Source organism: Penicillium citrinum, assembly GCF_028827155.1.
Source record: "Penicillium citrinum strain IBT 23319 chromosome Unknown utg000004l:1.0-2404223.0:1.0-2405248.0, whole genome shotgun sequence".
Taxonomy (NCBI): domain Eukaryota; kingdom Fungi; phylum Ascomycota; class Eurotiomycetes; order Eurotiales; family Aspergillaceae; genus Penicillium; species Penicillium citrinum.
In genome coordinates, this window is record NW_026622689.1 from 1,808,963 (window position 1) to 1,824,800 (window position 15,838).

The window sequence follows — 15,838 nt, forward strand, 5'->3', positions numbered from 1 at the left end:
ATTGACCTCATCCAAGATATTGAAGGTCACTTGGGAGAAAGCCAAGAATAAGATTCTTCAACGGGTACTATTCATTTATTTTTCGTAATTAAATTCGAATCAAATCGGGAAGCGAGGTCTACTAGCAAGTATCTGTGCGCCCTACTGGATCGAATGCAGCCTTGGAAGATGGCCAATCAATCATAGTGCCAAGTTACTTGGATGCCTGGGCAAAGCTACATCTGATAAGATGAAATTTCTTCACGACTGAGACATGGAGCGAAATCCGAAATGCGCGATACCATGGATCACCCACGCCACTTTTATCAATCAATATTAGACGAGACCATCTGATTAGATTGAGTTGAAATTGTGTTAACCATTAAAATTTGCCCTCACAGGCAACCGTTTTATACCATTCAAAGCTTGGAATTGACCCATTTCGGAGGTCGTTTCTCCACAAACGCCTGGATCCCTTCGGAGAAGTTTGTCCCTTTCATCAGACTAGGATACCAATGATCCGCCAGAGTCGACACGGCCTCCTCCACATTGCCATATTCCCAACTCATCCGAACTCCTTGTCGACCAACAATTAGCGCGTCTGGGCTGTTCTTGCACATTTCTAGCGCGATTTTGACCGCAGAGTCGGCAACGTTTGCCGGTGCATCCACCACTTGGCTAATGAGGCCCCAGTCATGGAGGGTCTTTGCGTCCATATTCCTCCCAGTCAATACGAGATCCATGGTCCGTTGAAGCCCAATCGTACTGGTTAGCCGTGGAAGGCATCCCGCCACAGGAACAATGCCGCGTTTCACTTCGGGTAGAGCAAAGGTCGCGGTCGAGGACGCTATTACGAGATCGCAATTGGCGACCATCTCGAATCCGCCTCCCATGCAAATTCCATTAACCGCGGCGATAATCGGCTTCTTTCCATTCCGTCTGGGAAGACCTGCGAGACCGGGTGCGTCCATGTTGTTGACCTCACCTGTTTGATTCATACGATTCCATTCTGTTCGAGTGGAACTCGATTTAGCTGATTGCCAGAGTGATTGTTTTGATATCGGGAACGGGAAGCTAGTAAGACAGACCTTGTAGATCAGCCCCGGTGCAGAAAGCTCTGCCTTTGCCTGTGATAATTCCGACCCACAAAGTCTCATCCCGATCAAATAACTCCCAGATCTCCTGGATTTCGCGACTCGTAGCTTTGTCGATTGAGTTGAGCTTTTGCGGTCTGTTGAGCGTGACCTGAAGGATACGCTCATTGGGGAAGGAAACGATAAAGTTCTCGTAGTTCAGGGCCCTAGATCGTAGAGACATAATAGCGGTTATGCACGATGTAAGATCTTGTTGATAACAAGGTATGGATGTGGCAAGTGGTCATATTCATACCAAAGGAGCGGGTCCTCGGACATGCGAAGGTAGCCACGAACGGCGCCTTGGAACTTCATCAGCGGATGGAAGCGACATCGGGGTACTCCGCATCAACTCGGGCTTTGCTTCCTACCGAGGTTCTCATGATAATAACTCGAGTGGTTCGGTTAGGGGGGATTGAAATCGGAAGTACGAATCGAGAATAGGGCTATGTAACTAGTAGGCCTGTACTATACAGCTTCGGTCCCGAGACCCATATTGGTCTAGTTTCCTTTCTAGATATTGTCTTAGATTTTTATTCTTGAGTTTATCAATTTATTAATATATACTCCAAAAGTACCGTCTTACAGGCAGAGTTAAGCCCAGTGTTTCGTTTAAAATCAATTCAACTGCCGCAAGTCTCTGCAGAGAACCTGTTCAAGCTTATACCACTAGTTATACAGCCATGGCGTCGACTTCATCACACCAATACCCATTGGTGAAGTTACCTCATCCATTTTTGACTGCATACCGCATCAATACTGTCAGTGGCCAAAGTAAGACCAAGCTAAATCTGGCGTTTGGCAATCAGCCGTCAAACGGACGTCCGTTGCACGAACCACTTCACCTCGATTCCTTAACTTGGACCGAATTATCCCTCATCCCAGAAAACCAGCGACCTCCCATTAATGACAATACTGCCTGGGGCCGGGCACGCCGAAGCCCAGAGACTACTTTTGAATGGACTGAGGATAGCGCGCCTTCTTTAGGGCAGATCTGGAACGTGATTCATGCAATCAACATCGCCCACCCAACAAACGAATACTTCCGTCTTCATCTCCAAGGTACTGGGCAGGATGTCATTCGAAGTGAGTTGCTGTCCACTGGACTAGCCATCGTTCATCCAAAGCCATTCAAGCCTTGGTCCAAGGGCTCCGAGGAGTTCGATGAGCTGCTGGTACTCCGAAGTTCTTTCTGGCAGGGAGCTGCCTCCCCGCTGGGCCCTCGTCCGATCTGGGTTGTCGGAGATGGAACAGATGGCCCCGTACGAAACAATCTAGGATCATATCCGATCATGCCAGAGAATTACCAGATGACCTCCAAATTTCCTACTGAGCCCATATATACCCGTCATCCTACACGCCGCCCAAAACCGCACCCTGGCTCCGTTGCCTACAGTCGCTACATTCCCGAGATCGACGAACATTTCTCTCTTGAAGTTGTTGATTGGCAAAATCCTGAGCATTTGAAGCTCTTCAATACCTGGCAGAATGATCCCCGAGTTGCGAAGGGATGGAACGAAACTGGTACATTGGATGAGCACCGGGAGTATCTTCGCAAACTGCATTTTGACCCTCACGTTCTTTGCTTGTTCGGTCGTTTCAATGAGTCGCGCTTCTCTTACTATGAGCTTTACTGGGCAAAGGTATGTTTGGAATTCTTATACCCATTCTCAAGCTTTCCATTTTCCCAACGCTAACGATAATGGTTTTGTGCAGGAGGACCACTACGGCGCCCATTATGATGCCGGTGACTACGATCGTGGCCGTCACTCCCTAGTTGGAGACTCTTCGTTCCGAGGCGCAAAGCGAGTCAATGCCTGGTATTCCAGTTGCATTCATTATTGCTTCCTTGACGACCCCCGAACCGCCAACGTGGTGGGAGAACCCAAAGCCACCGGCCCCATCATCCTCTCCTACGAAAATTCCCAGGGTCTGACAATTGGAAAATACGTTGATTTGGGTCACAAGAGATCCGTCCATTCAAATGCCAGCAGAGAAAAGTGGTTCCAGTTATGTCCTCTTTGGTGGGACGGACGTGAGCGACCGCTTGAATCGGCCGATCGTGCAGCTTGGAATGCTAAGCTGTGATCCTGAACTTGATACCTTTTTGGACTTTCTCGTATATAGACTGCAACTTTAATTGATGCAATGGACACAGAACGATCGTTTCATCGTATACAGCCTCTCTTCTTTCCGTAGACTTGGTATTGTGCCTTCAAAAGACATGTTCTTGTACCCAGATCAATGTCTCCATCGGAACAGGCCCGATTGGGTCAAGAGTCATCAAACCCTCATGTCAAAGCGACATGCCAGGAGTCCGATTACCGAGGCCTTCCGAGTAAGTGGAGAGGAATGGAGTCGATGGAGTCTAGAAATGTGCTCAGTCTTTCGGTTTAAGAGTAGAGTGAGACAGAAAGATACCACGAGGTTGTTAACTCCGAGTGTTACAAGTAAAATTACAAAATTACAATACCGTATATCGTATTGTACGGCGTCTTTGTATATCTCACGTTTCGAGGAATTCTCGTCCCACTCCGCTTCACAAGAGTACAATTCGCCCCACCAGTAGGGCGTGGTACTGCGCAGTTCGAGTTTTAGGCCATGATTGATAAATTTTCTGGTGAATTCGATCTGCTTTGAATTCATTGCAAAGCGGCAAGATGTGGACCGATGTCGGCTGAGCCCTAAGCCCGTTTGGGTTATCCTCAAGGCCCCTGGACGCTTTTCTTGAATGAGGTTCTTCGCTTTTTTTTTTACATTCTCGAGCTTCCACTGAGTTTGAGCTATTTTCACGTTCTATCCAGCTTGATCTCGCAAGGACTGGCCATCTATTGCTCTTGAAGTGCTCGTTTCGGATAGCTGTGGGAGTGATACCTGCTTTATTGGCAGTGTAGCATTATCAATCAGTTGTATCCCATCAGTGTCGCAAGCTAAGGTGCTGCGAAAGCCGAGCACGATGGGAATCCTATATAAGATGGCGGGTTATCCCCGCATGCTTCTAGCGGGAGGACCCTCAAAGCTCGAGCTGGGAACCCTGTTCGTGGGCTTCGTCGCTGCTTGCGCATCAGGTGTTCCATTCCCATTGATCGGAATTCTATTCGGTCAATTACTCGATGACTTCAATGAAGCAACTTGTTCTGCCTCAGCCGGGACTGCCACCGCTTCTTCGCGTGATTCGGAGCAAAGCGACATTAACTCCAAAATCTTGATTATCTTCTACCTGGCGATCGCGCAATTTGTCACCATCTACTTACATCTTTCCTGCTGGACCACCTATGGAGCTCGACTTGCACAGAGACTGCGCGAAAAATATCTTCAGAACTTGCTGCGTCAGGAACCGTCTTTCTTTGATAATCTTCCTCCTGGTGAAGTTGCCTCGCGGTTGAACACCGATATCCAAACTATTCGTTCAGGAACGTCCGAAAAGGTCGGCATTTGTATTTCGAGCTTTTCTTTTTTTATTACGGCCTACATCGTCGCCTTCATCAAACAATCGATATTAGCAGCCATGCTCCTCTCTTTGATTCCCGCCTACTTCTTGATGTCATTTATTGGAAGTTACTATATTGAGAAATACTCGGCTCGAGTATCGGATTATGCCGCCTCTGCCGCCTCAATTGCCTCTGAGGCGCTTTCAAATCTCGTCGTCGTGCAGGCATTCGGAGCAAATACTCGGTTGGAGGAAAAATTTTCCAAGGCACTCAAGGAAAGTGAACATGAAGGGATGAAAAAGGCAACAGCTATTGGTGTCCAGGCTGGTTTCCTATACTTCATCGCTTACTCGGCAAACGGTCTAGCCTTTTGGCAAGGAAGCAGAAAGGTTGCTGAGTCCGTCGATGGCTCCAATGCTGGCTCTACTGTCGGTTCAGTCTTCACAGTGATTTTCATTCTTGTTGAAGGTAAATATAGTTCATTTTCACAATCATATATAGATAAGCTAACATATTTTAGCTACCTTATTATTGAGCCAAGTTGCTCCTTTTCTTCACCTTTTTACTGCCGCGGTGGCCTCATTTGAGAAGCTTCGTGGGGATATTGATCGCGAGCCTCAAATTGATGGCACGACCGAAGCAGGTATTCGTCTTGTTCAGGCCCAAGGTGGGTTTGAATTCAAAAACGTCTCATTCTCATATCCGTCTCGCCCTGAAGTTACCGTGCTCGATGATGTTAGTCTGAGTATTCCAGCTAACAAGCACACTGCTCTTGTTGGTCTCTCGGGAAGTGGAAAGTCGACTATTGCTGGTCTTGTCACACGTCTATATGATCCTAACCAAGGAGAGATTCTCTTCGACGGACACAACCTACGGGATGTCAATACGCGCGACCTGAGAAGTTTCCTTAGTCTTGTGCAACAGGAACCATCGCTCCTCGACCGGTCTCTTCTGGAAAACATCGCCCATGGTTTAATGAGTTCCAGCAACTCAGAGCACAAGGAACTGAAAGCCGCATTGGTGGCATCTGATCTTGAGGGCCTTGCAAGTGAGGTTAGAGATGGCAGGGACTTAATGGCTGCCGCAGAGAGCCGTGGACCCGAGGTCGTCAAGATAGTCAGTCTTGTCAAAGAAGCTGCTGTTCTTGCAGATGCACATGGATTTATCTCTGCTTTGCACCACGGATATGCTACGAGTGTTGGGTCTAGTGGTCGTCTCATTAGTGGTGGTCAGAAACAGCGCGTTTCTCTCGCACGAGCTCTTATCAGAGACCCCACAGTTCTCATTCTTGACGAAGCTACTGCCTCTCTGGACTCCCGAACCGAACGCCGTATTCAGGACGCTATCAACAAGATTTCAAGTGGTCGGACTATGATCACAATTGCTCATCGTCTATCGACTATCACCAATGCCGACAACATTATCGTCATGCACAAGGGGCATATTGTGGAGCAGGGTACTCATTCACAGTTAATGGCTATGAATGGAAGCTATGCCAATCTCATCTATATGCAAGGACTTGGCGGCAGCCCTAACAAAAACGACACCAGTGTTAGCATCGAAAGTGTCAGCAAGTCAGACCAGACTTCTGTGACAGATACCGAAATTGAGAAGACCGGATCGAATGATATGACGCCCCCCCGAAGACCGTAAAGCCTCGGCTACGGAAGTTCAAGTTCCGGCTGGCGCAGAAGAGGAGGAAGAAGAAGAAGAAGAAGAAGAAGAGCCAGAGACCCCCAAAAAGTCACTGTGGGCTATTCTCCGTGGATATGGCCCTGCAGTAAAGCCACACTTGTTGATAGTCTTCGTTGCTTTGATCGGATCTGTCATTGTGGGTGGCGCATTCTCCGGCGAGGCTGTTATTTTCGGTAATACTGTCGGAAGTTTGAACCCCTGCAAGAGTGCTGATAGCATTCGATCAAGCGGTAACTTCTTTGGATTGATGTTCTTTGTTCTGGCAATCATCGAGTTCTTCTCAAATTTGGTCAGCTGGGCTGGCTTTGGCTGGGTCTCAGAAAAGATTGTCTATTCCGTGCGTGTGCTATCCTTCCGCTCTCTTTTCGAGCAGGATTTGCAATGGCATCAATCCAAGGGGCGAACCCCGGCTCTTCTTTTGTCTTATATTACCCGAGATGGAAATGCTCTGGCTGGACTGAGTGGTTCGGTCATTGGAACCCTGATTTCGATCACCGTCAACCTCATTGCGGCCATTATCCTAACGCACATCATCGCTTGGAAGATTGCATTGGTCTGCTTGGCATTGGTTCCCCTTCTCCTTGGAGCCGGTCTCATGGAACTCCATGTTCTGGGCCGGTTTGAGGAGAAGCACGAGACGGCCTACACAAAGTCAGTCGATATCGGCGTGGAAGCAATCACTTCGATCAAGACGATTGCGTCGCTCTCCCTCGAAAAGGATATCCTCAAGACCTATCGACAATCTCTGAAGGGGCCTCGCAAGGAGACTCTCAAAGTTACTCTCCATGCTAGTCTCTGGCAAGCGACTACTTATTTCCTTGGAAACTGCGTGAACGCCCTAGCGTACTGGTGGGGTGCTAAGCAAATTATCGCAGGAACATATACCCAGACTCAGTTCCTGATAGTTGTCTTTTCGCTTCTTGTCAGTGCCCTTCTCTGGAGTCAGATGTTCGCGTTGGCCCCTGAGCTGACCAATGCGCGTAATGCGATGGCGCGTATTCTGGGCCTGATTGAGCTCGGGTCGGAGAAGATGAACGGGAAGGTACCAAGCCATGATGGATCTGATAAACTGAAGGAGAAGGATCCCGAATCAATGGTGGAGACAAAGCCAATCGTTTCAGATGGTCCGGCCTCAAGTGTCCAATTCCGCGATGTTCATTTTGCGTATCCTGCTCGCCCAGACATGAAAATTCTGAATGGATTGAACATCGATATCCGGCCAGGAAAGTTTGCTGCTTTAGTTGGCCCAAGTGGTGCTGGAAAATCAACTATAATCTCGCTCGTTGAGCGTCTTTATACCCCGGAATCAGGATCTATTGTTGTGGATGGCTTCGACGTGACAAAAGGACATGGCGTCTCATTCCGTGATACCATTTCGCTCGTACCTCAAGAAAGCGTTCTTTTTGAGGGAACTATTGAGTTCAATATTGGTCTCGGTGCTGCGCCAGGGCACGATGTTACCTTGGCCGAAATTGAAGAGGCATGCAAACTTGCCAATATTCATGAAACCATCATCGGACTACCAGACGGTTATCAGACTATGTGTGGTCCAAATGGCAGCCAGTTTTCTGGAGGTCAGAAGCAACGTTTGTCGATTGCACGTGCCCTTGTTCGCAAGCCGAAGCTATTGATTCTTGATGAATCGACAAGCGCTTTGGATGCAGAGTCAGAGAAGCTCTTGCAGGATGGTCTTGAGAAGGCGGCGAGAGGCATTACAGTCATTGCTATTGCTCATCGCTTGAGAACCATCAGGAAGGCAGATGTCATTTTCTTGATTGAAGCCGGTCAATGCGTTGACCATGGATCGCATGAGCAGTTGTTGGAGAGGTCAGAGAGCTATAGAGCTAACGTCATGCATCAGACCGTGGCCACGGATTGATAATTTTCTTTTGTTTTTTCTACTTGCAATATAGACTCACACTTTAATCTTTTTCCAAATTTCTTTTCCCGTAAAAAGTAGTTGCTTCCAAAGTTTAGGTTTTATATAGTTTCCCTATTCTCTTAGAGAGATCAACGCCGAACCTACAACACTTGAATTTACATCAATTTTGACGTAGAAATTGACTCTTCATATTTGCCCTTTAGGTGTCATTATAGATATAAATAGTAGTATCAAGCAACTCGACCTTGAACCGTTTTCAAAAGTGCATATTACGGAAGTCATAGTTTCACAAAGTATCTGAAGGATTGCTCTAATGAAGCTAGTAAAAAATTCCAATCTGGCCAGTGCTACATGTGAAAAAATGGACGATCTATGAAACTTGTAAAAATTGGAGCATGTAATGAAAAGTAAGGGTAAAATAACATTCTATCAATAATTCATCATATATATTTTAATGCAAATTGGTGAACTCACATCAGGCAAGACCAACGTCGTGAAGAAGTGCCGATTGATGAGCTCCTAGACTTTGAACAGTTGAAGCCAACTGATTAAGAAGTCTGTCCACAAGCTCTACATCGCTCTGACATCCAACCAGGCCAACATGCATTTGGCTTTCGTGCACATATGAAACAACCTTCAATGGATGAGGAGAATCGCCGTGAGGATTCAAAATATCCACCTTGCAAGAGCTCCCTCCAAAAGGCATGGTATCAAAGTCATCCCAATCTTGATGATGCACAAGTGAATCAAATGATTCTACATCCAACGGCCACTGCACACACTTCTGAGAGATCTTTTTGAAGCCAACGAAGTCATGGGGCGAGGACTCGGCGTTTTGCGATTGAACAAACTTCAGAAGATCCATGACCGTCCATCGGGGTTGTAGAGGCACTCTGACAGGAGTAATTTGGTAGCACGGTCCCATAACAGTGTCCACACTTGCGGATTCGAGCATTCGACCAGAAGTGACACTACCAAATGTTACATCAGAAGTTTGAAGCTCCTTCGCCAGGAGCAAAGCCCATGCCGCGGTGAGTAAGCTTGCGGTGGTGATTTCCTCAAGGGGAGAGTAATTTTGACCGGCTTCGTATGGAATACTGCCTTTCCAGTAGACTGTCCAGATTTCCCGGGAAGGACTGACATAGATGATCCTGCCAAGAGCCTTTTCCAGTAGGCAATAGCCTTGGAATTTGCATGACTCTCCGAGATGCGAGCCATGTATGTCGAGAACGGCTCCGAATCCACAATACTGCCGCCTTTATATAATGTTTCCAGGTCTTCCAGAAGCCGTGGGAGGGAAACACCATCATATTGAGCATGGGAAAGCCCAATGATTAGACATTCGCGGCCATCTTCTCCTTGGACATGGAAAATCTTAAAGAATGGTAAGCCGAGTTTGAAATCTCCGTCGGCATGAGAAGTGCAAGTTTCAACTACTGCATCCTCAAGCTTCTTCTCAGACCGTTGGGCCAGCACGGGTGCGTAGAGTGCGTCCAAAACGACCTGTAGGAACGATGATTCGTGCTCGATGAACACGGTACGTAGGATGTCGTGGGCCTTAACAAGATCACTGCACGCACGAAGCAAGCTCTCACTATTGATTTTGTCGTCGAAGTAGAGCATGGTATATTGCATTGCAGTCCGTGGTGGCCGTATGGTTCCCTCAATATCGAGTGCTTGTGAATCCGTCACTGGATAAACATCTCGAATTTTCCAGCTTGGATTTGCGAGCTTTGGTCGGACAAATTGAGACAAGAAATTATCGATTCCTGACGATCCCAAAAGAGAGAATGGTTTGTAAGTTAGTCCATTTGTCGTGGAAGCTCGATCAACCTTCAGTGCCCTCGCGGCATCACCCAGACGCATGTTTTGAAAGATGTCCGCGACTGACAGACCATGTCCTTGGGAACGAAGTGCAGACACCAATTTCATTGCCAATACAGAGTCTCCACCAAGCCGGAAAAAATTGTCATCAACATCTATTTTTGCCTCTTCGATTGCAAGGATCTTTGACCATGCTGATCGGAGAATGTTCTCGGATGGTGTCAGGGAGCTTTGCACAGCACTGCTGTCCCATGTTTCAGTGTAAGACTCTCTGATCTGATCAAGAAGACTGCGAGGGATGCTTGATGCTAGCTTGCTGAGCAGATCATGGTCAACATCTTCCTTGTTACTTGGGATCTGGTTGATCACAAGATAGGCAGTTGGCACCATATAAGAAGGTAAGTTGTCTTGGGCAAATTTATTAAGTTTCCTCAATGCCAGAGCGAGGTAGACTGGAATGACTTCACAGATGCTTATGCATGCAGCCTTTCCCAAGGCCTCACAATTGACTTGATGGGACTGGGGAAGAATTGTGACAACATCTTCATCAAGTGGAGGTTGCTCGATGAAAATGACAAGCTCTTGCTCAACGTCTTTCTTTGATTCCGAAAGCTGGCTTTGGATGACAGCTGCAGCCGCGCGAATAGATGGAGGAAGAATTTTAGCAACATTCATCTCAACCTCAGCAATGTCAACAGCATGTCCTTGAGCGGGCACGACATTTTCTTTGCGGCCAACGAACACCAAACTACCATCCTGACACAATTGAACCATGTCGCCCGTTGATTGTAACTGATTTCTGCGACCCCTGCATTTAGCATTGCCAGAAATCAGCCAGTCGGGGGAGCCAATCGTTTCACCGGAAAGCAGAGAGCCTTCAAGCCAAAGCTCACCAGGGCACCCGATTGGCGAAAGAAGAGATACGTTGCGCGGATCACAAACCCAAGGAACGTATGCCCGAGGGTAGGCACTTCCTTGCTTGGTGCTAGACTCGGCCTGAAGAACTTTCTCTTCTGCGTTCCAATGCAATGGTGGTGTTTGGTTCCAGTTCCAGATCTGGCCCAACTCTGTTTCTGGAAGACATGAAATATCCCCAACTCGTGCGGAAAGTCTTTGCATCAATTGCTGACATGCTGTATCAAGTTGTGCTAGGACCCTTTTCATTTGGGAGATTTCAATAAGGCTGCTATCAAAGCTGGCGCAGATTCGAAAGCCAGCCTTGCGAATTCCACAGGCCAGCATCAGAGGATATGGGTTGAAGTGAAGGGCTTCTTTAGCAACATCACCTTGCTCGAGCCCAAGCTCACTGCCTGAATTATCTGGCTCAGGCTGGATGACAAGACCAGTACCAGCCTCACAAGCATGCTGCGCATCACGACTGACTTTTCTGATGTTCTGCATACCCATGTGTTGATACGGCACACGAGCCAGTATGGCCTTTTGCACACCATGTAGGTAAGATTCCACTGTTCTCCTTCGGTTGATCTTCACGCGCACCGGCAGTGTTGCAATCAATGGGCCGATGATGCCTTCAACGCCAGCAAGTGCGATATCTCTTCCAGTAAGGGTCTCTCCAAAGACAACGTCGTCACTTCGAGTATACTGAGCAGCGACCAATGCCCAAGCACCGCGGATAAGTGTGGCCATTGTGAAAGGTGACCCAGAAGGCATATTGAATGAGATTTGATGCTCAATGAATCCGTCGGGCGTTGGCATATAATCCCGAGAGGGCAGACGAGGGAATTGAGGGCCAACAGCGCCGTCCAGCTCTCGCCGCCAGAACTCTTGCATAGCTGCCTGGTTTGTATCTTGAACATATTTGATATAATCTCTCATCTGAGTCTCAGCCCCAAGTTGGCTTCCTCGCAAGATATCGATCACCTTTTTGAGGATTAGAGGCTCAGACCAACCATCGTAAAGAACGTGATGGACTGTCCAGACCATATAGCGCTTGTTTTTTTGCAGATCCTCAACAATAGCATAGCGTGCAAGACTGTCTCCAAGGTTCATCTTCTTATCCTTGTCACTTGCAAGGTACCCGGTCAGGTCAGTGGAATATTTCCAACGGACGTTTTCGTTCAAGATCACTTGTTGAAGACCGGGTTCCTGGAGTTGAGCTACTCGAGTGCGAAGTATAGGCGTCTGTCTGACGACCTCCTCCCAGGCTTTTTTCCAGGCTTCAATATCAATGTGAGCAGGTATGCATGCGACTCGCTGGGCAACATATGCTTTAACTGATTTCAACGAGAAGGTGAAAAGAGACTCTTGCGTTGGTGTGCAGGGGTACATGTCTTCAATATCCGCAGCATTGAAAGCGTAAATGTTCGAGGCCTCCGAACAAGCGCCTTCCATAGACTGGGAAATCAAAGAAAAAGAAATTATTTCTGACTTGCTCTCGGCATCACAGATTCGGAGCATCTCAGACATTTCAGACAAGACTGGGTGACCGAAGATGTTCGTAACAGTTATTTCAAGCCCCTCCTCTCGGCAAACAGAGACAAGCTTCATGGCTGCCAGAGAGTCACCACCCAGAGTAACAAAGTTATCATCGGGTCGGATTCCTTCGGCTTCAACCTTCAATACATGACCCCATGCTTGACGCAGCCTCTTTTCTTGTTCGGTAAGCCCACGTACATCCGTGCGAGAACCACCCAAATCCAACTGCCGCAAGTCCACGGTTGCACCAAATTGCCGGAGACGTCTGCGATCTGTTTTCCCGGAAATAAGAACAGGAAGGCAGTTCACGGGGATATAGACAGTCGGTACCATATATCTGGGAAGAACAGTGGCAATCGCTGCATTTGCATCAGAGATAAGTTTCTTTTGCTCATCTGAAAGTTGAATAGCTGTGATATCGCTTTGATCTGTGCCAGCAATGGACTGAGCTGTGACGAAAGCCACCAGTGTTGGCTGGCCACCAGATCCTTCGGGCTTAATGACTTCGACGATGACACTGATATCAGAAGGAAGCTTTGCTCTTAGTTGGCTCTCGATCTCGCCAAGTTCAACTCGCTGACCTCGAAGCTTAACCTGGGTATCTTTTCGGCCAGCAAACACGATACCTCCCGAGCCATCCGGATCATATTTACCGAGATCTCCAGTCTTGTACATTCGACCGCGGCGTCCAGTAAAGCTACCGTGGCCTTCAACCAACCACCTCGGGTCTTCAATGAAAGCTGTAGCCGTTTTGACAGGATCGTTTAGATATCCCTGTCCAACAATCGGGCCTTCAACTAGAATTTCACCGACAGCACCGACAGGCATGAGTATTTCATGATCATTGGGGTCAACAATCCAGATTGCTGCGCCATTTCCGGTTCCGATGGAGATGTAGTCTCTCCCAGTAGCAGCGCTACTATTGATCGTGCATCCAATAGTGCATTCACATGGTCCATAGCCAATGATGATCCTGGCATCCTGACCCCACATATTTACATCAGTGGGAGATGCAGCTTCTCCACCGAGACCCAGACCACTGAGAGAGGCGATCACATCGGGCTCAAGAATGCGAGCCATTGAAGGCGTGATGCCAGCATAATTTACCTTCATACGCCGAATAGCTCCATTGATATCATTCAAGCGATCTTCATCAGATGGAATACATAGACAGCCGCCTTGCCCAAGAGTCAAGAGCATGCTGTCGATGCTGACATCAAAAGCGTAAGATGCAAAGTCAAGAACCCGCGAATCTTCATCATAGCCAACAGCCTTTGCACGAGGGAATGCACTACTTGTGTATGATGCGTGAGAAATCTTGACGCCTTTAGGAGTACCAGTGCTCCCTGATGTAAAAATGAGATACATCAAAGCTGACCCGGGCACAGATGGCAACTTTGGGATACTGCCAGGTTCAGGAATGTTTTTGAACAATTTTTCCTCAACAACAAAGAAACTACCGACTGGAAGTATTTCTCTTGCCAATTCCTTCTGATTCGATGAGGACAACATCGTCTTCGCGTTGACCTGGGTGGCCATATTCTGGAGACGTGCGAGAGGCAGTGTCGGGTCCATCATGACCAAAGTTCCACCAGCCTTCATGACGGCTAGGACAGCAACAATAGTCCAGCATGATTTTTCGAAGCAGACTGGGATGAAGTCATGTAGCTGGACGCCCATCTCACTGAGCAAGTTTGCAACAAAGTCGGAGTAATGTTCAATCTGTCCGTACGTCAACTCGCCGTCCCAGGACGAGATTGCTACTTTGTTCGGATGCTTGCGAGAACGCTCCGAAATGACTTCATGCATGCCAAATTCATAGCTTGGGGGCAAAACATGATTCCATCCCCAGATATCCTTCAAGTCACGCGCAGTGGGTCGGAGGCAATCCTGAATAGATAATTCAGAGTCCGAAAGACACACTTTGATGGTGTCAACCAGGGTCTCGATGTATAGTGAGATTGTATAAGGGAGGATATTATCGGTAGACCAAAGAGGCCGAACATGTAAACGGCTGTACTCAAATCGGAGCTCAAGGTGAATCGTGCCCTTTTCTTTTCGTTAGAGAACTGCTCCTTGCCTACTCGAATTTCCTCACTTACTTCTTCTTTGACCTCTTCCGAGTTTTGTGCAAACGTGTTTGTACTCAGGATCAATGGTACTGGACTGGAGTATGATTTATTTTGGTCTGGGGACTTCCGTATATGGTTGTGGATTGCAGCAGAAACATCCATAACGTTGTCTTCCAGTCCCTCCATGACTTCATTCATAGACAACCGACTAGTTGTTCCACAGATGTCATATGCCCATTCAAATGACACCTGACCACCTTCTCGTGTCCTTAATAATAACAGCAGCCATGATAGAAGCACGATTCCTTCTGTCATTCCTGTGGGGGTTGTCTTGTCCGAGGCAATGCCATTCATCTCAAAGCTGATCGTGTCGTCGCCATTTTCAAGGGGTTTGGTGTATCCAGAAGATCCATGATCCCTATCATTACGATCGAGAATGTCGTTAAGGCCTATAGGGCTCATTGCTGCGATTCGTAACTCTCTCTAGGATGGAAGGGCTCGAAGTTGGAGATCGAAGTGATGAGACTTCTAAAGTTTCTTGGGTCACAAAAAATTCGCCGCGCAATTCACTGCAAATAGGAAACGATTCTACATTAGAGATAATGATTTCTCTCAAGATGTTTTAAAGTATTGCCTGAGCTCACCTTCTTTCTCGGGTACGCGCTGTTCTCAGCCTTTGAAGCTCGAATCAAGACTGGGTATCAATGGAACCGACAAACATCAAAAATGCTTGGACACGGTGAGCTTAACGGTGAAATCCGAAAGTTCTAAATGACGAGTTTCCGGAAGTCAAATGAAAAAATGTTGGATATTCCGCCTCTGACAGAGCTAACCGAAGCGTCAAGGATGCCGATTCACGGAACCGGTTGAACCGCAATTACTTCACGCCCTAGGCAGTGGAGCAAGACAAAGTTATCTGATCCGCAAGCTCTTTCACATCACATAATAATCCGTTGACCAGGAAAACGAAGGTTTTATCTTCGCAAGACTCGGACTCGTGGCCTTGGTTTTCATAACTATAGACCCACCAAGCGCGTTTTAGATCATTCTGTAGGGCGTACTATGTACTCCGCTAGTAAAGTCCGAGGTACATGTTCGTCAGGTAAAAAAAAAAAATAATGGGCCTTCGCCCCACGGATCAAGGACAAAGCGACGTTTGTGGAGGTCCATCTCGGAGTATGAGGTTGCATTGGGTATAGAACGACAGGGTCTTTTCGGGGTTATACATAGTAGGCACGTTCTACTTCAGACTGACTCCTTGATAATTCGCGGCGCGCGCGGTTCCAAGTCTACTATGTACAATATTCTTCTAACCGAGCTCGTATACCTCCCGCTAAGCAACACTTTTTGGTTTGGCTTGCAGAAATTTGCTCGTGGACCTTAAGG

At 47.5% G+C, this 15,838-nt stretch overlaps 4 protein-coding genes across 4 annotated transcripts; 2 read left to right on the plus strand and 2 right to left on the minus strand.

The window, feature by feature from the left end:
• Positions 1-398: 398 nt before the first annotated feature.
• Positions 399-1,427, minus strand: sidH (enoyl-CoA hydratase/isomerase family protein; the record flags this gene model as incomplete). Its single annotated transcript, XM_056644555.1, has 3 exons — positions 399-988; positions 1,068-1,279; positions 1,369-1,427. The coding sequence occupies 3 exons, from the start codon at positions 1,425-1,427 to the stop codon at positions 399-401; spliced, it is 861 nt and encodes a 286-aa protein (XP_056501369.1).
• Positions 1,428-1,795: 368 nt separating this feature from the next.
• On the plus strand, positions 1,796-3,200 carry N7469_005636 (GNAT family N-acetyltransferase; the record flags this gene model as incomplete). The annotated part of the gene is made up of 2 exons (XM_056644556.1): positions 1,796-2,755; positions 2,829-3,200. The coding sequence occupies 2 exons, from the start codon at positions 1,796-1,798 to the stop codon at positions 3,198-3,200; spliced, it is 1,332 nt and encodes a 443-aa protein (XP_056501370.1).
• An 886-nt stretch (positions 3,201-4,086) lies between these two features.
• N7469_005637 (ABC transporter ATP-binding protein) lies at positions 4,087-8,117 on the plus strand (the record flags this gene model as incomplete). The annotated part of the gene is made up of 3 exons (XM_056644557.1): positions 4,087-5,011; positions 5,064-6,113; positions 6,190-8,117. 3 exons carry the CDS (start codon positions 4,087-4,089, stop codon positions 8,115-8,117), a joined length of 3,903 nt encoding a protein of 1,300 aa, XP_056501371.1.
• A 478-nt stretch (positions 8,118-8,595) lies between these two features.
• sidD (nonribosomal peptide synthase SidD) lies at positions 8,596-14,914 on the minus strand (the record flags this gene model as incomplete). The annotated part of the gene is made up of 3 exons (XM_056644558.1): positions 8,596-9,217; positions 9,262-14,429; positions 14,483-14,914. 3 exons carry the CDS (start codon positions 14,912-14,914, stop codon positions 8,596-8,598), a joined length of 6,222 nt encoding a protein of 2,073 aa, XP_056501372.1.
• Positions 14,915-15,838: the final 924 nt, after the last annotated feature.